This window comes from Chelonoidis abingdonii, chromosome 10, assembly GCF_003597395.2.
Source record: "Chelonoidis abingdonii isolate Lonesome George chromosome 10, CheloAbing_2.0, whole genome shotgun sequence".
Taxonomy (NCBI): Eukaryota; Metazoa; Chordata; order Testudines; family Testudinidae; genus Chelonoidis; species Chelonoidis abingdonii.
The window spans coordinates 72108692-72131917 of record NC_133778.1 but is presented as its reverse complement, the minus strand read 5'-3'; the positions used below and the strand labels follow the sequence as shown (position 1 = coordinate 72131917).

The following is a 23226-nucleotide window of genomic DNA, read 5'->3' as shown; positions in this document are numbered from 1 at the left end:
CATCCCACAATCCTCCAGAATTGGGTCCAAGGTCTGCAATTGTAAGATCTATGGGGCAGAGGCTCTGTCTTAGTATTTGTCTGTAAAATGCCTACCATGGTGGTGTTGCTATATAAATAATATCAACATTTGCTGTTATCAAACAAAAGGTAAAAGCTTTCGGTCTATCCATGTGAATGAACAGATATGAGCTGCAGGTATCAAACAGTAATTTAAAGATGGCTCAGTAGGAAATTAAACTTAAGTTTCATTTATTCTAGGGCAAACGCAAAAGGTTTTATTTTATTTTTTTTTTTAGCAAATTCTATCACATAAATGTTAACAAAAAAAATCTGTACATTTGCCATGATACACTCAAAATTTAAACAAATAAGATATAAATACAGATATGGATGTAACATGACAAAAGCCAAAAAAAGAAGGAAAAAAAGAAAAAAAATACATGCGCATGAACACTGTGCCAACAAAATCATTTCTTATGGCTGACATTTTTCAGAGCAGTTTTTACTTCCCATTTAAAACATTATTGTTAGCAAAGTTCTGCTGTATTCTACAAAGTTTTATTTTCTGTCCCTTAATATGTCAGATTATGCTTGATAAATAAAGGGATGAGGAGGGGGAAAAGATTTAGATGACAAAGATGCGAGTTACGTTACTTATACAGGTTATTGGTAAGCTAGTAATAAGCAATAGAAAAGAAGTCTGGTCTTGTACTGTAATCCAGGCAAGCACACATAGTGTACCTTATGAAAGCCACATGCCTCAATAATTCTGCACTACATGAGAGAACTACAGTACTTAAAACTGTGAGGGGAACGTATCAATTGATTTGCTCATGCCCACGGAGCACTGGTACAGCCAATGACAGAATGGCTATCCTTATCTGAGATTTAAGCAACCCCACAGCCAAAGGGTGCTGGTATTTTCACAGTTCCTCACAGTCAGACTTTATAAGCATGGTGGGCAAATCAAAGAAACGTTTTTCTTGTAAGATACCAAAAACTGAAGCCCTGTATAATGGGCAGCAAGAAAAAGGCAGCTGTTGTAGGTGGCTACTGCTGGGAAAACATTAACACCTGCCTCACTGTCGCAGTGATGTCTCGCCAACATACAGATCCTTCTCTGCAAATGTCCCCGGACACTGTCAGATTTGTAGCCGGAGAGACCTTTATGCTTGCGAAAGAAAATATGATTGAACAGCTTTCAGAATGCAGAACACTGGAGATCATACAAGTGACATTCAGAGCTAGCCCTTTGAGTACTTCAAAGGAAAATCCGGTCATGTTCAAAACTCTAAACCAACCTTACTATGTACATTATACGCAAATGACTTTATAAATAATTGAAGCAGAATGCCTCCTACTGTATACAGGTGTAACAGACATCTAGAGTACTCAAAGGCTGAACGGTCCTTGATTGACTCGTGTAATGAAACAAAGTATCACATTAATGAGCATCTGTCGATAAACAAAACAGTATCTGATTAAGAAAGTAAGGCCTGGTTCTGTGATTTGCAGCCCAAATTATGCTAATAACATCTGGAAATACAAGCTCATCACTGAAGTCTCAAAGCAGCAGCAGTAACATATTTCACATGTATTTCTAAGAGACGAGTTGTTAATTCGCACTGTAGTGTCAGCATATGCGGTAGGTCAGTTTATGGACGTTACAGTGCATTCACTCAGTGCATACTAACAATATTTTATAAAATATATAAAATTATTTCAGAAGGAATTAAATTCCCATAGATCCGCTACAGTGTGCCATTCAAACAAATAAACAGCAAACGGGGATGGAACAAGATCGGTCAGACAGCTGGAAGGACTAAGCACACAACACAGTCAATTACGCAGACTTTGAATTCCACTTCTGGGGTTTAGACCTCCAGAAGATGCTGAACTGAGATGGGAAAAGAGACTTTTAAAATACTGACTGTTAGGAAAGCAGTTTAAAAATAAAACACCCTAAAAATTCAAATGGACAGCTGATTGCTGCCAACAGATTGATTGAATATTTCCTCATAAGGGAAAATTAATTCACGTTAAACTAAAATAATTCAAATCATCCACAACAAGAATTAAAAAATGAAGAAGAAAACCTCTCGAGAAGGGGTGAAAGTGAATGGTCCACGCGAAGGGAGACTAGATTTTATTGGCTAGCGCAGGTTATAACAGCCTCCCTCCAATGAAGGCATTTTCGAGTCTGCGGTGAATCTTTGGGGAAAAACCACAATACAGGCTAGTAAAGATCTCTCTTATGATAGCGTTATATGCAGGAAGAGCAGCAGACAAATGGCCTGATCCTGCAGCCAGTGTAAGATCGGGCCTATCCTGAAAAAAACAGGAGCCGGATCGTCCCTTCCACTTTATCACACAAGGGATGAAAGAGGCTGAAAAACCTTCTGCTTTGGGGCCTGATTCTGCCAGGTCCTGAGACAGCCTCAACTATTATTGATTTCAATGGGAGATGAAGGCCACTCAGCACCTCTCAGGATCAGGTCTTTCAACATACTGGTGGAGGTAGGGGGTGCTGAGTCAACATGGCATTAGCCTTCCCTGGGTGTGACACCAGGCCACTCTGCAGGGGATGTGCAGAGCCTGGGGGGCCCCTCTGCTGGTATATTTCACTGGGGCTGGGTTGGTTCTAAGTTTTCCCCGTGCTGATCAGTCCATTAAAGAATTCCGCCAGCCTTGCCTATTACAGGGGCCCAATCCTGCAAGGGCTGAGTGACCCCATCTCCACTGAAGCCAATGGCAGCTGAGGCCACTCAACACCTATCCAGAGGTGCTAAGTGCCTTGCAGGATTGTACTCTGGTTCTGTCGGCGAGGAGGAGGTTAGAATGCTGGTTAACTACACTGCAGGCTTTTTAGGCACAAGGTTATGTGTGGGTATGCAGGAGGGGGGGGCACTGTCTTATTAAACACTAGGGCCAAGCCCCATAGCTGCAAGTTTAAACGTACAGGAATATTTTGTCCGGTTAAGAGTTCCCCTTTACATTTCCTGATGACAAACCCACTATCCTGCCTTTAAAATTAACCCCCAGGTCTTCTGAGCAATGGAAGAAGGTGGAAGGCAGGGCTGATGTTAACCCTGTTCGTTACAGTCGGGAGACAATACTGGCGGGTGGGGAAAAGCTGCAGAGAAATTCTTAGCCCGTATGGAAATCTGGATCTTTATCTATAAAACTTGGATTTTTTTTATTACTCAATAAAGGTACCGATCCGTCTTAAAGCATTAAATGCCAGAAGCATGGCAATATTTGCAAAGATTTCATCATCAAGATCTTGAGGTTTGGGCAAGTTTCAGATCAGAGATATAGAATGGGACATAACACTGCACTTGTGAGGTGAAGGGTCTAGCCAAAATGGGTTACGCTCAGAAGGAAAAATTGCTTACACAGCAGGAAATTAAAATGTTAAAAAATAAAACTGTGTGTCAAATTAACTAAAAAAAGGACTCACTTCGCTTTTAAGCATGAACATGTTGTTTGGACTCAGTTCTGAAACACTGCAACCTAAACATATGGTAAAGATTTCAGCTGGCTATACCAATATGTTTAAGTATGGCTTTCTACTGTTGTTTTTTCTTAAATGAGGACTGCAACACAGGCCTTGCTTCCTTTACATTCAGTACCAATAAGAGTCTACATAAAAGCTTTAAAGGACTAAAATACTGATTGCAATAAATATCTGCGTGGCCTCCTTTAGTTGATGGGACGTGCCAATGAAGAAAGGGTAGCAGAAAGGTCTCTGAGAGGCACCGCTGATTGCTTCTAAGTCTACACACATGTCCAGATATCTCCATTAACTGTGCGTTGAAACATCTGAAGATGAGCTGCTGTTACTATTGGTGGTCTGGGCCCTCTTTATGTACAAGTTTAGTAGCTTCATCTGGAAGATAAAAGAAGTTAGAAGAAGATCAAATAATCCAGAAAAGAAAGACAGCAAAAGTTCACTGGAAATATTAGGGCAAAACCCTTAAATGTGGATCCTGCAGTGAGCTATGTGTGGGGCAGGGATCTGCCCGTGAAGGATCAAAGTATAACTCAGGTGATAACTATCTGTTTTCATGTTACTAAAATAAAATAAAAAATTGGTAGCAGGAAAAAAATCTGGGGAGAAATCCAGTCTATATTGCAGCGAATGGCAAAACTCCCACTTCAGTGAGGCCTGAATTTTTACATTCATTGTTGGCATTTTTCAGGGCATGGCCCTGATCCTGCAATCTGATCTGTGTGGGTAAGATTCCTGTCTGTCGCTCTGTAGAGGTGCAGGGATCCACCCACACAAAACCAAGGCCCACATATTATGAAATGTTCTGGATACCACAGTCAGTGAAGACACAAGCCAGCAGAGGCATGTGGTGTAGCCAATTAGTTCTTGTATGCAGGATAGCATTGGATTGAGGGCTTGTCTTCACTGCACTGTTAGCTCGAGCTATCATGAGTGTTGCCCCTAACCTGACTCCTGTGCATACACAAACATGGACTGAAGCTTGAGTGTTGCAATGCTCAAGCCAGTAAGGCAGTGGAGTCTCAGCTACTCCGTGCTGCTAATCCAAACACTCTGGGCTGCTCAAGTGTTGTTTTGCAGTGTGGCTGCTCTAAATCAAGCCAGGCTAAACTAGAGAGGGGTGAACTCAAGAGAACTAAGCCTACAATGAAAACAAGCCTTCAGTTGCTGAGAGCACACACCGTTCAGTTACCTAGTAGAAAATATTCAAGGGGCTGTAACACTGTACCTTGCTTCCTGTGAGCTGTGCGAGGTGAGGTTTCAGTTCTTCTCCAATTACTGAATAAATTGCCACTAGGCAAAACACGCTGGCTTTGCGAACGCTGCTCTCTGTATTATCGTACCCCTAGACCAGAAGAAGCAAAAAGGTTGCACAAATCAAAGGTCACTTTCCAAAATCTTTTCCAATCAGTTTACTAATGGGCTGGTAACACATGGCCACAGGGCCTGATACAAAATCAACAGGAAGACCCTCACTGAGTGTAGTGGGCTCTAGATTAGGCTCAGTGGTGTATTTCGCTGGATCTGAGTGCTTTCCACTGCTATCATCCGTGATGACGTTTCACAGTGAGTTCTGGATCCATAAAGGGATTAAAGTAACACTGAGGGCTCAGTTCCGTCCTCACAAATATAGAAGAAACTCCCACTGATGCCCGCTGGGTTGTAAGTAGGTAACAGAAGGAAGAATTTGGCTAACACAGAGCCTAAGTCTTTCCATTGATTTCAATGGGCTTTGGATCAGACCTTAAAAGCTTGATATAGGAACGTAATAAAGTCCCTGACGGGCATGAGTTTGGCAGGATCGGACCCAAAGGCTGTTTTGTGAAGTGCATTAGGATCCTCAAATGGAAGCTGTTTGTAGCGCTCAAACCATCATGGCATGAAGGTGCTATAAAGTGCAAATTATTAATATTGTGTACTACTATCATGTCTTTTTAAGACAGACAAGGTGGGTGAGATGTTGGTGAAAGAGACGACAGAAGATGGTCCAATCAAAGATATTTCTCTCATCCACCTTGTCTCTATTATAGCCTGGGACCAATACGGCTACGACACTACAAACAACAGAAGACAGTTATCAGGCAGGAACTACTTTGAGAAAGTACATCATGTGCTCCTTGGGGCTGGCGGGCCACATCTCCAAAAACGGGAGAGACCTCAGACTATCCGTCAAGCCATTGCAGCTCTATGGCTCATGCTGCTAGTTTTGCATTCAAGTGATCATCGATCAATGAACAGCAATGAGTAACACATACACAGCTACTTTGGTGGGCTGCATGCTACACCTGGCATGTCGTTTCGTAGTGTTCACGAAGGCAGGGCTGGTATTTTTAGTGAGGGGCCAGCACAGATTTCTACCAACAAATTAAAATGTGGCTTTTTTAGGGGAGGAAGGAAGCTAAATATTGTTATACATTTGTAAATAACGCCCTCACTCCCGACTGTACTGAAAAGCATAATAGTTTGCACTTCTAGTGCAGATAGGTACTGATCTGGGGCTCAGGACACCAGGCTTCTAGTCCTGGCCCTGCTGTGTGATAAAGGGTAAGTCACTTCCCCTCTCACCATTTTACTGTCTTGTCCGTTCAGCTCTAGAGGGCAGGAGCGGTCTCTCACTATGTGACTTTATAGCGCCTAACACAATGGGCCCCAGAAGTGGTCAGCGAATACAATATAAACGTTAAAAATATGTAATTTATTAATATTAAAATGTGTAATATTAATAACGATAATAAAGGTATTCTTATTACTTGAGATGCCATGACAAACTGGACATTTACCATCCACAGGAGTTAAATGTACGGGTATTTCCCATTCTGAGGACACATACTGCCACTGTATCAGTGTCCACACACAGTTTTTATACCAGTTTAACAATTTTGGATGGGGTGGTGTTTTTCTACTGCCATAGTTACATTGCTCCAACGCCTAGTGTGGACTCAGTTATTCCAGTATAAAGGTGATTATACTGGTATAGCTTTTTCCCCTTCCCGATAGCAAAAGCTGTACCACCATAATGACTTGTCTACATGGGGACACCCAGAAAAGTGAAGGCAAATGAAGTGAAGATGTGGAAGTTAATGTGTGAAAGTTAAAGCATGTTAGCCCCAGTCTGGATGCTCTCACTCAGGAATAAAATGGTTTTAGTTTGTCTCAGGAGGATTCAATTACAGCAAACTACAGCCATTTTAGTCCTGACTGACAGCATGGGGGGTTGCTTAACATGCTTTCACTTATATGCATATTAACTTCACACCTTTGCTTGAGTCACTTGAGCTTTCCAGGGATCTCAGGTATGTCTACACTGCAACAGGAGGTGCAACTGCAGCTTGGGTAGGCATGTCTGTGCTAGCTTTGATCTAGCTAGCATGGCTGAAAAGAGCAGTGAAGGAGCAGCCGCATGGACAAGCCCACTTGGAGCCCTGGGTATAGCCTTGAGTTCCAAGCCTGTGCTAGGGTCTGGACCACTGTTTCGCTACTGTTATTTTTAGCTGTGCTAGCTAGATTAAAGCTGGTACGGGTATGTCTATCCAAGCTGCAATCACATCTCCCATTGCACTGCACACATACTCAAAGGAATCTTTTTTCCAGTATAACCACATCTACATTAGTGGGGTTGTACTGCTTTAACTATACTGAGATAGCAGGACAAATACTACTGGGATAGCAATACAATTTTTATGTGCAGACGAGGCCTTTGGCAACTTTCATTAATCCAAAATTCCTTGTTAGTGTTGTGTGTCTGTCTATTAATTACAATGAAAATTATCCAAAACATCACACACCAGACACATTCAAGATGCTGGATAACAAGCTGAACTTTGTAGCCAGACACAAAAGGTAGGATTTTAAAGGTAATTACAACCGTGCACGATTTCATTTTGTAATATTCTGAAAGGTCTGAAATAATTTCTCCTGTGAAACAATCTTGAATGATTTTGATCATTAATCATAAATTACAGGGTCTTTTCGTTACCCCAATGATAGTAGAAGTAATGGACAAAAATAAAGTAGGTAAGTAAAATGTAAGTATGTATTTGATTGCCCAATAGACAAAAGGCCTAACTTATCTCTAGTGCAACCCCACTGAAGCTAGGTGAGTTACACCAGGGCTGAATCTGTTCCAGGGTGGAGTTATGTTTAGTTTTTAGTGTTTACAGTGTGGTTATTTGCAATGAAAGGTAGAAACAAATAAAACGTGGCCAAAGACTAGCATGTAAACTGCAGTTGGCTGATCACTAAATGTGAGGGCTCATTCTGCAATGATTATTATATGCAGCCCCTGCTCCAGCATAACTCTCATTACCTCAATGGGAGTTCTGCCTGAGTAAAGACTGTTGGGATTGGATCTCAACTTGTTCCAAAGGGATGTTTAAAGCATCCTGTATCCCAGATGATCTTGCTGAATGGGAAATATAATACCCAGCTGGTCTAGCAGTCAGATAGAAAAAGGCGGAAAATATTGACAACCAGACTAAAAGAAGTCATAGCTAACTGAACACAGCCCAAACGAATGACAAATCAAATTTCCCAAGATAACATTCCCTGAACTGAATCTTCTATCCCCATACCTCCCATACACTGGCCTTTATGTTTATTCCTTTAATTTTATTTGAATTTTTATTCCATAAAGTAAGTGACGATAACAAAACTGCAGCACTCTGTGGCACTGGAGAGATCAGGAATCGTACTGAGACAAGTGACAGTAGTTGCTCTTTGTGCACCCCCAGCCCAAGGCTGACCTCAGCCTGAAATACTGCTTTAGGCTGTGTTTTCAGACAGAATAATCCTTTAGTTGTGTCTCTCTTTACAAAAAGAGAAATGCTCAGGGGGTCTCTGTTCCTGCCTTGTCAGTTCTCCATTCCTTCTGGTCATCTGAAATCTTCCTTCCCCATGCCATTTCTTCTCTAATTTCAATGTTGTGGCTGTATTTAAGCCTGTGAATTGTTTTTCAGATAACGTGCATGAAAGAAGCTCTATACAATTGAGTTGCACTGATGAATGACATGAGACAAGGGCCTATTCCAGGTAATGGCTAGGAGACCTTTTGACATGTAATTGTGATGTCAGAAGGCTTCACCTCATGAGACTGTGGAAAACTGACAAGATGATTGATTAGAGGAGGAGCGCAGACTCTACCTCGGAAAAAATGTTTGGGTTCCGTACACATTACTGTCTTGGCTTTGCAACATTAGTGCAGGGTGAACCAGTCACTGAAAGCCAGGAGGGAGTTCACTGACTCTATGACTGAAATTTACTAGAAAAATGAAAGCCACAAAATATCTCAGAGGACAGGACTCCAGAGAGAGACAGGTCTGTGCAGTGTCATTTTCACAACATGCTCTGACATCAGGAATAACCTTAGCTGCACTTAAGTATTTATGCTATGTGTTCTAACAGCACTTCTGTTTGAAGAGAACAAAAGGAGGAGAAACTTGATACCATAAATCCCCTTTATCCAGTGAAGTCATGGTTCCTTACTCTATCACAGTAAGAGCTGGTCTCCACTAGACACTGTTTCCAACGTAGCAATGTCAGTTAGGAGGGTGATTTTTTTGGTAACATTTCTCTTCTGGCAAAAGCCCCGGTGTAAATACAGTTCCACTGGCACAAAAGTGCTTTGGCCAGATGATCTTATTTCATTCAGGAAATTGGTAGAAGCTATAATGGCAAAAGCACTTTTTTTTTGCCAGTATAAGCTGTGTCAGCACTAGGGATGTTTGCCATTAGAGCTATGCTGGTATATCCGGTCCAGCTAACCTTTTCTGGCCTTGGTGTCAGATTCTGGCCAGCCTGGCAGGGGCGCACAAAGTAGGGGAGAAAGGAAGTGCAAAGAGCCATCTCCTCACTAATGCCCCGCACAGGGGTCAGCTGCAAGGTCGCTGTGGAGTAACCACTGTCCCGTAGTGAAGAGCTGGCAGTGCCCAGCAGAAACGCATGCTGCTTCCATTTAAACAGTGGCAGAGCTGCCATTGGCATGTGTGCTCCCTCGGAGACCCAGCAATTCTGACTAAGTCAGCTGGAATTCTGCCTGAGAAACTCCTCCTATAACACATAGGGTGTGTGCCTGTAGGCCATAACCTGACCCTAGCCTTGTACAACAAGATCCTTAGCCAGCAACTTGAAAAAGGAACGGATCCCATGAATGTACCTTCAAACTAATTCTGCTTTTTAGGATGTACGGGATCACAGTCATTGCAGCTGAGCTATTCACACACATTTCACTGTGGTACGCAGATTACTAGCATACTTGACATTGTTATCTTTAGAGCACTGCACCAACATTATCCGGCTGAATGACTGCAACAATGACTTTCTGTTCATATAATCACCTTCCACCCAGAAGGATCCCGAAGTGGTTTGACAAATATGAGAAAAGGGTCTGTATGATCAACATAGATTTCTAAGGTGGTACAGTCACTGTCAACACTAAGAGTTCAAAAATCATGAGTTAGTCTCCAAAAAACCATGAGACTGGCTTAAAAACGATGAGATTACAAAAAATAATAAATGTTGGGTTATTTTTCTTTGCCTTCCAGTTGTTACGCCTTTTGGATATATTCAGGTCATTTTTCAAGCTTCTCCACAACAAGTGCTAGAAACATTTTTTAAAATGAAAACTAAGATTCTCCTGTGATCACTTGACTCCAGGAGGTGGGGCTTTAAGAAAAACAGCAACTATTGCAAGAGTTGCCAACACTGCTGGGGCTGAGGCAATAGTAGGGATGGTATCAGAAGATTAGCATAGGGTAAAGCTCTGACATCACTCTAATCCTCTTGAGGTTGAAGAGGAATTAAATGTTATTTTCAGCTTCTTGAGACATTTCTTATGCTTATTCTCTGTATGGTTTCCTCATCCAAGTTCCCCTATGACATAGTGGGGCCTTACAGAATGTATTTCTTTCCATAGTCAACCTTGTGACTCTCTCAGATGTCATCCTATATTACTCTCTCCCTGGATTTCTATCTTTCTCCTTGATAGCATAACCCCAGTGCCCAGCACTGCTGCCTGCCCAGTGTGTGGGCAGAGAAATGGATTACCATTCCCACGCAGTCACCAATGAGAGTGAAAACCACAATTATTGTAATGTCAACACCCTGCCTTAGTGTTGGCAGAAAATACTTCTGCCCCACCCACCTCCTATTTGGTTATGATAGGTGTCCAAATATGAACTGGTCGTAAAGTTCAGGGTGCTGGGAAGTGAGGAGGGCTTCATAGCCTATTTGGAGTCCGACACAGGTTTACAGCTGAGTCCTGAGTGACTCAGCAGAATAACAGAAGAATCTAATGTACAGAGCCTGTACAACACAGGAGCTAAATCCTGCCCTTAACTTCACGGGGAGCCATGTTTCCAAGGATAGAATTTGAACTCAAGAATTGGATTTTCCCCTTCCTTAGACTAAAGTGTGAAGACAGTGACAAAGACTAAAAAGAGAACTACTGATCTGCTTTAAATTTAAATCCAAATGCACCAGATTCTGGTTTCAGAAGCGCCCACATATTCGGTTAACAAGACATTAGAAAGAACGAAATGATACTTTGCTCTTAGTGTTTGTACAGTGCTAGCATGACAGGACCTTATTCTCAGTTGGTCATTCGCCACAACCAAAATAAACAAGATGATGATTATTAATACTAATAGATAACACCTTTCATGCGAGGTTGTGTACCTGTAACAATCCAGGGATGATATCAGGAAGCAGCTGATGCAAAGATTCTTTTGAAATCCTTTCAATGACTTTTGTCTGCATTTTGATGGCAGCTAGATTAATCGGGTAGTCAGCGGTTTGAATGATGGGGCAGAGCACTTTGATGCACTGTTCGGGGTGTATGGAACTGGCCAGGGTGGAAGCAGCTTCCTCAGCAGCTCTGACAACCTGGAATAAAAAACAAAACAAAACAAAACAAAAACATTAATGGTCTCTCACTTCACAAGCAAAATAATCCTCCACACACCAGCGAACACAAGGAAACTTCTACTGATGCTGTTCTACAATAGACCCTTCACAAGTACAAAAGGCATTCTTGAGGAGTGAGGAGGCGTTTCAGAGAACTGGCAACATTTGCTTCCAGCTACAAATCTATTGCAAGCAGGCAAGTGACAAAAAATCACAGATTACCACATTTTAAGCCAGATGATCATCTATTATAGCTTCCTGTATAACACAGGTCACAGAATTGCACCAGATGACTCTGGTATTGAGCCCAATAACTTGTTTGACCAAAGCACATCTTTAGAAAGCCTCCAGTCTTGATCTGAATATATCAAGAGATGGAAAATCCACCATTTCCCTTGGTAGTTTGTTCCAGTGGTTAGTCACCCTCACTGTTACTGAGGGCTGCTTGGATGCCTCACTTAAATATGCATAGCCTCAATCAATTCTTTGTGGGGCACATCAGTCACAGAAAGCTGCATCAGTCTCCCCAAAACTGCATCACTGTTAGCAGTCTCCACAAGGAAGTCAAGGATGGACCAATCTCAGATACTGAACTACTCATCCTTTGGTGCTGTCAGGGTACAGGCACCTTTGTGAGGCACCATGCTGCTGATTGCATGCTGTTTTCTATGGCTGAGGAATTGTCAGTGAGGACCTTTCATAACATAACTTTAAAATGTTTTAGAAAAAGAGGGGTAATCAGCCAACTTGTTAGAATTGGGGGGCACGAGGGATAGCTCAGTGGTTTGAGCATTGGCCTGCTAAACCCAGGGTTGTGAGTTCAATCCTTCAGGGGGCCACTTAGGGATCTGGGGCAAAAATTGGTCCTGGTAGTGAAGGCAGGGGGCTGGACTCAATGACCTTTCAAGATCCCTTCCAGTTCTAGGAGATTGGTATATCTCCAATTATTATTAGAATTCTATAGAGATCAGTTCGCATTCAGAAGGTCTGTGAATGAATTCCCAATGTCTGCTCTGATGGCGCAGCAATAAACAATTGTTTGTAAATTCCTCTACTGTTCCACACAACAGGCATGTGAAGCAGGATTTCTTAGTGTTAGTGTGTGTGAGATTATATGTTGTTTTTGAGGGTGGGGGAGAAATATCAGTATTTACCCATGGGAAAATCTAAGACTTTGGTGCAAAGGAATAAAACTGCTTGTGCTGATGAAATAAGAAGCTCTCAAGAGATCTCTATTTGGAGAGCTCTTCTTTAAAAGCAATTCACTTCTTGGCACTGGCGCTTTTGATGGCTCCTTCCCCTGCATGGAAATGTAACTAGGATTAAGAGTAAGCATGGATGTCTAGTCATGAATTTAACAACGTTTGTGGGTGAGTCACACATATCTGAACACAGGCCGTTCAGGGTTATGCTTTGTGACAACTCTGAACGCTTCATTTGTAAATGTTATCACAGACACAATGAGTAAGAAAAAATTGGACAACAAACAGATCACAATGTACTACGGAATTTTATCTTCTTGGTGTTTTGCCTGATAAGAAAATGATGCTATTTTAGTACACACTCGGAGATAGATTCTGATCTCAGTTACATCAATATAAATCTGGAATAATTCCCAAAAAAATTACACTGACTTGGGCCTTAGACCTGCATTATTTGCACATGGAAGTTTTACATGCATATAATGCTGCAGGGTTGGGGCCAATTTTTTTAGTCAGAAAGGTATCTACAATCATTAACGTTGTTATTCATTCAAGAAATATAGTCACAGGGTTATAATTTTCCACAAAATGTGAAAACGGCAATGATGGATCCAACGGTTTTGCCATTATAAACTCAGCATGAAAACTTGCCTTTGGACTAAATCTTAATTGTGGGAATTAGTTTTTGCTCACCTTTTAGAGAACAAATTCTGCTGTTTTTGAACTTTAGGAGTTTTCACACAATGGAGGTTGGGGGTTTTTTTTTGCATTTTTTTCTAACTGGAATTTTACATTAATATTGATGTTGACTACAATTGTGGCATTTTAATACTGTACATAACTAGACAGTGTCAGATTAGTTGGTATAGAAACAAGTTGGATTATACCTACACACCCACTTTTTCAAAATACTGCCTAAAGGTTCCCAGTGGGTGGGCCTAATTTACTTGGACAGCAGCTGGTTATTTTTATCGGGTCACTTCTCCATGAACTAAATTTCTACCACGTAGGGAAGGGAAAATTGCATAATTCATTTTCTGTTTAGAGCCAGTGGAAGATTTCTAGTCTTGTGAGCGCATATCAAGTAAACGGTGTCTGCATTTAGGTCACACTTCAGCAAAGCACTTAAGCACACGTTTAAGTTTAAGAACCTGCTGAAATCCAGTTGATGTCAATGGGATTTAAGTATGTGCTTAAGTGCTTTCCTGAATTGGCGCCTGAGCGAGTAAACACCTATTTTGTTCTCTCTCTCTCACACACAGACAGACAATTACTTTGGAAAGGCACTGCACGGGATAGGGTGTCTTAAAAGTTCCTGTCAACCTCTTTTGATCCAGCAGGACAAATTGTTCTATCATTACATCTACACTGACACCTTACAATAAAATGCCACCATGTTGCATCTCAAGCAATAAAATGCCAGTTAATAATTTAGGACTTAACCCAGCATTCATTGTGCACCCAAATCTCCTACTGGCTTCAACAGGGATCAGGCCTTTAGTACAATTCTTCTTCTAAACCACCAATGAGATTAACTTTACATATTATCTTTCGTGCACTGGACCATTTCCTTTTCATATATATGAATAGACACATCTAACAGCTCTTATACAGGTAAAATATTCATCAACTTCATAGGTCTGTAGGATTAGTTCTACAGAGATGAAGCAAAGAGAAAATCAATAGCAAGAAATATTCCCTCTTCTGACCTTTACATTGATGAAGATGTTTTGTAACCATTTCACAAGATCATTGAATATTTCTGTGTTTATTTTATTGGTGTGAAACAAAGGAGTGGGCATGTGAGATTCATGCAAGTGGTCAGATGAGATGATCATGATGTTCCCTTCTGGCCTTACAGTCTATGACGGGCCACAGCAATGTCACATCAATGGTATTGTTTATGGCAAATGATATTTCTCCTTAGTCAGAGGTGAGTAAATTTACTGGAACAAATGAGTTAATTTTAAATAATTGGGAACAGAAAGATAGTTCTTTTCCACTAACTCTAAGCAAAATGTGATAAAAACTCACCAAACAATAATACGGCCCACATCATTCTTTGAGTACTAAAAGCTAATTTAAATTAAAAGGAATTGCTTGTCAAGCCCTGAACATTTCTTTACAATTAAGTAGCAATGGGTTTAATTATTATTTCACACCACTGTGAAAAACAGGAACTCCACTTAAGTCAATGGAGTTAGACTGGTATAAAAATAGGGTAAAGTAAAAATCAGAATCAAGCCTAATTTCTTTAATCTTATACTTACATTCATTATAATTATGGCTACAACTGAAGCAGCTCTGTACAGGAGCACATATACAGGGGGCAGAGGCAAGGCTGAGTACGGAACCTTGAAGTTGTCATTTCATGATTTTTGCGAGCTTCACTTTGTAACCTTAATATTCTGTGTTTGTTGTTTTTTACATTTATAGGCGTACGAGCGATCTGTTTTACTAGCCTCCACGATTCTTCCATAGAGGCTTTTACTGTCAGGGCTGCCTGATGTGTGTATATGCCATGAGACATTGCAGGATTGGGGAGGAATTTTCTCCCAGGTCAGATTGGCAGTGACCTTGGGGGTGAGGGTGGGGAGTTGCCTCTCTCTGCAGAGCAGGATATGGGTTATTTGCTGGTATCCTGGTATATCTCACTTATTCAATTCCTTCCCACTGCAGGCGGCTCGGGCACTGGTGCACTTCGGTCCCTTGTGTTTTCTGCCTGTGGCGCACAACAGTTTAGTTTTCTGAGGGTTAATTTTAGTTGTTGGGTTTAGGGTGTGGGTGCTGGGTGGTGTTGGTAGCCTGTGACATGCAAGACGTTAGACTATATGATCTGGCGGTCCCTCTGGCCCCACTCTCTATAGCTCTATGACTTTCTGGCACTGACAGACAGCAATATAACTATTGACAGGTGAAGTTCAAAAGGTCCAGGGTGTGGGTTTGAATAGGAGCTGAAGATCTTCGAGATGTGTGGTCCCTACCTGTATTCCACTGGGGGGGGTACACATGCGCTCCATGGACCTGAGATCAGAAGATTTTTGCTAGCAGTGTCTCCTGGCCCGTGCCTGCATGCTTCTATTCTGCATGCTCCAGCTCCAGGGCATAAAGGGCAATCTGGACAGACTGCCTCTCCAGTTCCTTCCCCACTGTAAACTTTGGAATCAGAGGAGAAGGCAGGTGGGTAGCAGAATACAGAGAGGAGCCTCACATCTCAAAGAACTCCAGTTATTGTACAAGGTAAGTGACCTCTCTCTCTTCTTCAAGTGCTTGTCCCTATGTGCATTCTACTGTGGGTGACTGACCAGAAGTTCTCATTTAGGAGGAGGATGCAAGGACCTACACATTATAGGTGACTGATAGACTGTAAATCTAAAGGATACATCAGCTGCAGATGTTGAACTAGTGCATAATGTCTTGGGCAGGTATGTGCAGAGCTCCACACTGCCACTTTACAGATATTAAAGAGCAGCACTTCATAAAGTGAGGCTACCAAAGCTGTCTGGGCTCTGTAGAATGGGCTCTCACATGTTGAGGGGGAGAGGTATTAGCTGACTGTTAACAGAGGAGAACTTGGTTGTCCTTTCATCTGTTCTGCCAGTGATTTCAACAATCTACATGATTTCCTAAATGACTTTTGTCTTTGTATATAAAGTGCAGATGCCAGCCTAGATCCAGGGAGTGGAGTTTCCTCTCCTCATTGGTGGCATATGGCTTTGGAAAAAGACAGATGGGTGTACTGTCTGGTTTAGATAAAAGGCCAAGATTACCTTCGGGGTGAATTTTGGATGTAGTCCCAACAAAACCTTAGTCTTATGGAAAACTGTGTTAGGTGGATCAGCCATATGGGCTCCTAGTTCTCCAACTTCTAACTGAAGTCAACGTTCTAGTGAAGACCACTAAAATCTCAATATTCACGGATAGATGGGACAGCAAGCATGTAGTTAATGGTTCAAATGGTGACTTGGTTAACACCAAGAAGACCACCAAGTTAAGTTCCCATGTTGGAGCAGGTTTAGTTACTAGAGGGAAGATTCTAACTAAATCTTTTAGAAAATGTACAGTCACTGGATGGATGAAAATACAGTGGTTGTCACTAGGGGTCTCAGCAGGCACTAATCTTTGCCAAGCGCACTCACAGGGAGCTACGAGAAACACATGAGGTCTTCAGGGTCCAAAAGATAGTCTAGAGTAGTGGAAATGTCCTATTCCTCCTGGGACATCTGGCAACATTGAGCCCAAATCGAAAAATCTCTTCCACTTAGCTAAATAGCATTTCCTAGTGGATTCCTTCCTACTATTGTTAAGGATGATTTGAACAACTACAAACATCTTTGTTCTTGATGCAACGCCCGTCCAAATACCAAGCAATAAGGTGGAGGGACCCTGGACATGGATGTCTGATCTTGCCTTTGTCTTGTGCCAAGAGGTCTAGAAACAACTGGATACTGACAGGTGGACAGCCTGACAGTCTGAGAAGGTTAGGGAACCAAAATTGTCTGAGCCACGTGGGAGCAATGAGGATAATCACTGCCCCATCCCACTGAATCTTTCCGAGGACTTCAGGTGAGAGAGGAATGGAGGAAAGGGACTGTAAGGGTCCCACATACGAGATCTGGAGGGCACCCACTTTAGAGTCCTGACCTTGACGGGAATCCCCACTGTCTGAATATGCTCTTCACCAGAGAATCATGTAGTTCCTATTCATGACTGATCACAAAGTGTCTGCTGATTCTGTCCAGAGTCACGCCGATAAATGTTATGGTCTCTGATGGAACTAAATTCTGTGTTCACACAGATTCCCAGTAATTTTTGAAGACTGAATAGAGAGGAGGTTGATGTTAGTACCTCCTGATGAAATCTCCCTGTCAACAGCCAATCATCTAGGTAAGGAAAGACTGTTGAGCCATGGCATCAGATGTGTGCAGCCACTACTGAAAGCATTTTCATACTCACTCTGGGTGCTATTTCTAGTCCAAAGTGGAGTATCCTGTGTTGATAATGGTTTGGACCTACAATGAAACTCAGGAATCTTTTGTGAGGGAGTGAGTGTCTACATGAAAATAGGCATAAGAACATAAGAATGGGGATCCATCCCCTGTTGCCCATTCCCAGCTTCTGGCAAACAGAGGATAGGAACACCATCTCTATCCATCCTGGCTAATAGCCATTAATGGACCTATCCTCTATGAATTTATCTGCACATGCACAGAGTGTAGGTGTAGTCAGAATCACAAGATAAAAAATGGCTCCCAGACTGGGTAAAATGAGTTCCCTATGGGAAAACTCCAGCAGGAACCATCCCTCTACCGATGATCAATTGTCAAGGCAGACATCAAACCCTAAGAATATTGTGATGTAAGAGCATGACTATATTTGTAACTTGAACATAGGTCTTGATAGGATTTCTATAAGCCTGGGTAACTGTAACTTTAATAAAACCTGTAAACCAGGCTAGACTTTGTTCTTGTGAATGTATGTGTGGTCACTACCCTGGGTCTTTATGTGTTCCTAAAGGTTCTAAATCTGAAGCAGGTACAAAAGGAGACTTTCACTCTGTGGAGCTTAAAACCATAGCCACCAGAGTCAAACTCACGGTGGTGTAATACAACATTACTCAATTCACTTGAAATAAAATAAAAGGCTACACTTGGGGATGAGGATTGGAATAAAACCTTTTTCCCTGATGTTGAGGTGGTATTTTATGGCTCCCTGATGAAGCAGGGAGTCTACTGCTTGAATGGGCATTCTCTTGTGAGAGTGGCCCCTGAAAAGGGACAGGGAAAGGCTATGGTGTAGCCAAAATGGATGATGTTGAGAACTCATTTGCTAGGCATGGAAAAATTGGGTCAGGTGGCCACCAAATTGGATGCTGGGGTTGGAAGGAGATGGGATCTGAAGTGGTTCACAGCTCCTGAAGGTCCTGTCAAACAGAGCCCTGCAATCTGACCTGAAGCTAACAGGACTCAGTTACAAGTGCTTGGTCCAGCTCAGGTTGGAGAACAACCGGACCATCTCGGGCTCAGCTCAGGTCTCCTCCTGCTGCCCACAGCTGTGTGCCCCAGTCCTGCCAGCTGCTGCCACCTCACTACACTGTGTGCATTGTGGAGTGAGTGCATCCAAGAGTCACAGCAGCAATCATACCGCAGCAACACAACACAGCAGAAGGTAGTGGACATCAGGAACAGGGCTTCTGGCTGCTGCTGTGCTGACACCTTCCTTCCTCCCCACCCCTTGTTCCCCCCACTGGGCAGGAGGCGGTGGCAGCACTGACTCAGGTTTTGGGGGAAGGGTCGGGGTTGGGTCAGGTTGGAACATGACTCAACCCTCTCAGTCTCAGGTGGGCTTGGGTCTGGTTCAGTCCCTCCTGACCGTGATTGGATAACACCATCCAAAATTCCGGATATATTCTCTCCTCGGATATTTCAGATTAGTAACTTGTAGGGCAAGTAACTTCCCATGACCTTCAATAGTTGCAGGATCAAGCCACAGCCATAAGTAGGTAACAATTCTAAACAGCTGTGTCTTTTACCACTGCCTAACACCCACGCGCCTGCCAATAATGGCACTCCTTCCCCATGCCTAGGAAGCTGAAATTACTGCACCTGCCTTTTCTTTATAGTAACAAGTGTTCGGCTTGCAGCACAAGTATAAAATATACAATAAAGACTAGCAGTGTAGACCAGCATTGTGCCCCACGTTTGGTAGCCCTGGACTAATCTCTAATGGACACGTGCGTATCAGAAAATTATGGCAAGAATTTCAGACAATTGGCAGGGAGCTATTGGAATATAGAAGCAAGGACACAGTTCCTGCATTGACAATATGATCTTACGTTCAGACTGACCAGACTGTCCATCTCTATAGCACCTTCCACTACAAAAGACTCCAAAGTGCTTTACATACGTAGAAGGATGCCCAAACTATACACAGTGCTCAATCCAGCCACCACTGAAATGCAGCAACACCACCCCAGCATGGACCTCCACGAACCATGCCTGACTTTTCCCAATGCAGTCAGAGCTTCACACGTGTGAGCATTAACACCTTCCAAATACAATTAGCAATCAGTGAAAGGATGGTATACACAGTACACTGGACAGAAGAGGATTTGATTTTGTGCGGTAACCTTCATACATCCAAATACCCCCAAAGTAACATGGCAAACATGCTAAACAATAACTCACATCGCCTTTAACACTACAATCTGTTTTAATGAGAGAGGGAATGAGAGTCCGACCACTGAGATATTTTCCTCTCCCTCTCAGTTACTTTCTTAAAGTGCCCTCAAATCTTTAACATCCACCTAGAAAACCGGCAAACACAGGCAGAAGGGACTTCAGTTTAACCTCTCATTGAGATGGGAGTATGTCAAAGTGCAGCACATCCTACTCCACCCCCAAACCTGCACTGCAAATTCTGTGCCAAGGAGGAGCTGGAGTTCCAGTGTGGGACAGAAATTCATGACCTTCTGGCCCGGGGTGAGAGTTTGACCAACTGAGCCATACTCAAATGGACTCTGAGTTAATGTTTCACAGATTTAACTGATTCAGCAACCTCAAGGTACAGGTAAAGCTATCTAGAGCACTTCCCCAGGTGTATCTTTATCCAGAAAGCTGCTGCACATGGGCCAGGACCCTACTGACATCCCATGGGTCATTCAGCCCTTCTGACAGCACTACCACTCCACCCACAGTGATACCACCTAGTGCACCCATACAGGGTAGCCATTATTTGCCCTTAAATGTTATGGGAACATGGTCTGCAGCATCCTGCATCTGAGCATACAGATCTTTGAATGACTGTCTATAGACACTGTCTACATTCTAAGTCTATTAATAAAGATACTGTCCATAAAACTGTAGATCAAGGTCATACTGAGTACAGCATGGCTGTCAACTGCCTATGGTAAAGTAGCGCTCACCACACTTCTCTTCCTGTAGAAAATGCCTCATTCCCAGCCTAGCACTTTAGCCAAAGGGCTGTGCTCTTTTCCACTGTTGAAATGACCTGTTAATTTCGAGACTTGTTCATGAAATACCTGCTCATGAAAGCCAAAGAGCCCTTCGGCATCGCAAGTGCATGCAACAGACAGGCAAAAATGTGAGTGTGTGAAGTATAAAACTTTAAACATTATACTTTATTTCAACACAACCTGTCAATTGCACATGGAAGGAAATGCCCTGGGGGACTTTAAAGATGAAGGAAAAAGCTAGAAGGGAGCTGCTCGAGATTGCAGATTTTTGTGTGAACTTTTGAAGGGCGCTGAGTCAAGGTGAGTTGAGAAGTATGTAACCAGGAAAAACCTGCTAATAAAAGGCACTCCTTCAGAACAAAATGTTTTGTCCGACTGCTTTATCAGGAAACCAATTTACAATTACAACTTATTACTCTGTATAGAAAATGACAGCTGTGTGGAAAACACTTTAAATCTGAGACTGGAGAGTACAGCAATGCTGATTTATTAAAGGATTAAAATTAGGGCTGTCAAGCGATTAAAAAAATTAATCACGATTAATCGCGCTGTTAAACAACAACAGAATACCATTTATTTTAAATATCTTTTGATGTTTTCTACATTTTCAAATATATTAATTTCAATTACAGCACTGAATACAAAGTATACAGTGCTCACATAATATTTATTTTTATTACAAATATTTGCACTGTAAAAAACAAAAAAAATATTTTTTAATTCACCTCATACAAGTACTGTAGTTCAATCTCTTTATCATGAAAATTGAACTTACTAATGTAGAATTATGTACAAAAAAAACTGCATTCAAAAATAAAATAATGTAAAACTTTAGAGCCTACAAGTCCACTCAGTCCTACTTCTTGGTCAGCCAATCACTCAGAAAAACAAGGTTGGTTACAATTTGCAGAAGATAATGCTGCCTGCTTCTTGTTTACAAGGTCAGCTGAAAGTGAGAACAAGCATTTGCATGGCATTGTTGTAGCTGGCGTTGCAAGATATTTACATGCCAGATGCACTAAAGAGTCGTATGTCCTTTCATGCTTCAACCACCATTCCAGAGGACATGCTTCCATGCTGATGATTGGTTCTGCTCAATAATGATTCAAAGCACGGCAAACCAGGGCTGGCTTTAGGAACTGTGGGGCCCGATTCGAACACCCAGCAGCAGTCCGGGTCTTCGGCGGCACTTCGGCGGCAAGTGGTCCTTCACTTGCTCTGGATCCCCTGCCACCAAAATACTGCTGAAGACCCAGAGCGAGTGAAGGACCCCCCCCGCCGCCGAAGTGCTGCTGAACGCCTGGACCGCCGCCAGGTGTAAAAAAAATTAAAAAATTAAAAAGGCACATAAGGTGCAGGGCCCTCTTAGGTGCGGGGCCCAATTCTGGGGAATCGGCCTAAAGCCAGCACTGCCGCAGACTTACGCATGTTCATATTCATCATCTGAGTCAGATGCCACCAGCAGAAGGTTCATTTTCTTTTTTGGTGGTTTGGGTTCTGTAGTTTCTGCATCAGAGTGTTGCTCTTTTAAGACTTCTGAAAGCATGCTCCACACTGTGTCCCTCTCAGATTTTGGATGGCACTTTGGATTCTTAAACCTTGGGCCGAGTGCTGCAGCTACTTTTAGACATCTTACATTTGTGTTTTGTCAAATCTGCTGTGAAATTGGTCTTAAAACGAACATGTGCTGGGTCATCATTCGAGACTGCTATGACACAAAATACATGCAGAATGCAGGTAAAACAGAGCAGGAGACATACAGTTCTCCCCCCCAAGGAGTAAAGTCACAAATTTAATTGATGCATTATTTTTTTTTAATGAGCATCATCCGCATGGAAGCATGACCTCTGGAATGGTGGCCGAAGCATGAAAGGGCAAACGAATGTTTAGCATATCTGGCATGTAAATACCTTGCAATGCCAGCTACAAAAGTGCCATGTGAACGCCTGTTCTCACTTTCAGGTGACACTGTGAATAAGAAGCAGGCAGCAGTATCTCCTGTCAATGTAAACAAACGTATTTGTCTTAGTGACTGGCAGAATAAATAGTAGGACCGAGTGGACATGTAGGCTCTAAAGTTTTACACTGTTCTGTTTTTGAGTGCAGTTATGTAACCAAAAAAAATCTGGATTTGTAAGTTACGTTTTCATGATAAAGAGATTGCACATCAGTGCTTGTCTGAGGTGAACTGAAAAATACTATTTCTTTTGTTTATCATTTTCACAGTACGTATATTTGCAATAAAAAATAATAATATAAAGTGAGCACTGTGCACTTTGTATTCTGTGTTGTAACTGAAATCAATATTGAAAATGTAGAAAAACATCCAAAAATATTTAATAAATGTCAATTAGTTTTCTAAGTGCGATTAATCGCAATTAATTTTTTAATCACGATTAATTTTTTTGAGTTAACTGTGATTAATTGGCAGCCTCAATTAAAATAGTTTCTACCTTTGCTACTTTTTAGACAGATCTTACATGTTCAGTCTCTGTGCTGTTGTTTTAAATGGACCGTACAACCTTCTGCGGAATCTAACAAAAACTACTTTTGCAGCAGCTACACGATCCTATGTGGCAGCCTTATCCAGGGCTGGCGCTTCCATTTAGGCAACCGAGGTGGTTGCCTAGGGCACCA

At 42.1% G+C, this 23226-nt stretch overlaps 1 protein-coding gene across 6 annotated transcripts in view; it reads right to left on the bottom strand.

Annotated features, from left to right (window-relative positions):
* Positions 1–234: 234 nt before the first annotated feature.
* CLASP1 (cytoplasmic linker associated protein 1) overlaps positions 235–23226 on the bottom strand; it is a 325682-nt gene continuing 302690 nt past the window's right edge. For all 6 annotated transcript variants that reach the window (XM_032763657.2, XM_075070303.1, XM_075070304.1 and 3 more), the window contains 3 exons: positions 11185–11391; positions 4742–4858; positions 235–3891 (listed from right to left, as the gene is read on the bottom strand). In XM_032763657.2, the coding sequence (XP_032619548.1) occupies positions 3805–3891; positions 4742–4858; positions 11185–11391 (411 nt within the window). In that variant the 3' untranslated portion in view covers positions 235–3804. The remainder of the gene's footprint in view (positions 3892–4741; positions 4859–11184; positions 11392–23226) is intronic.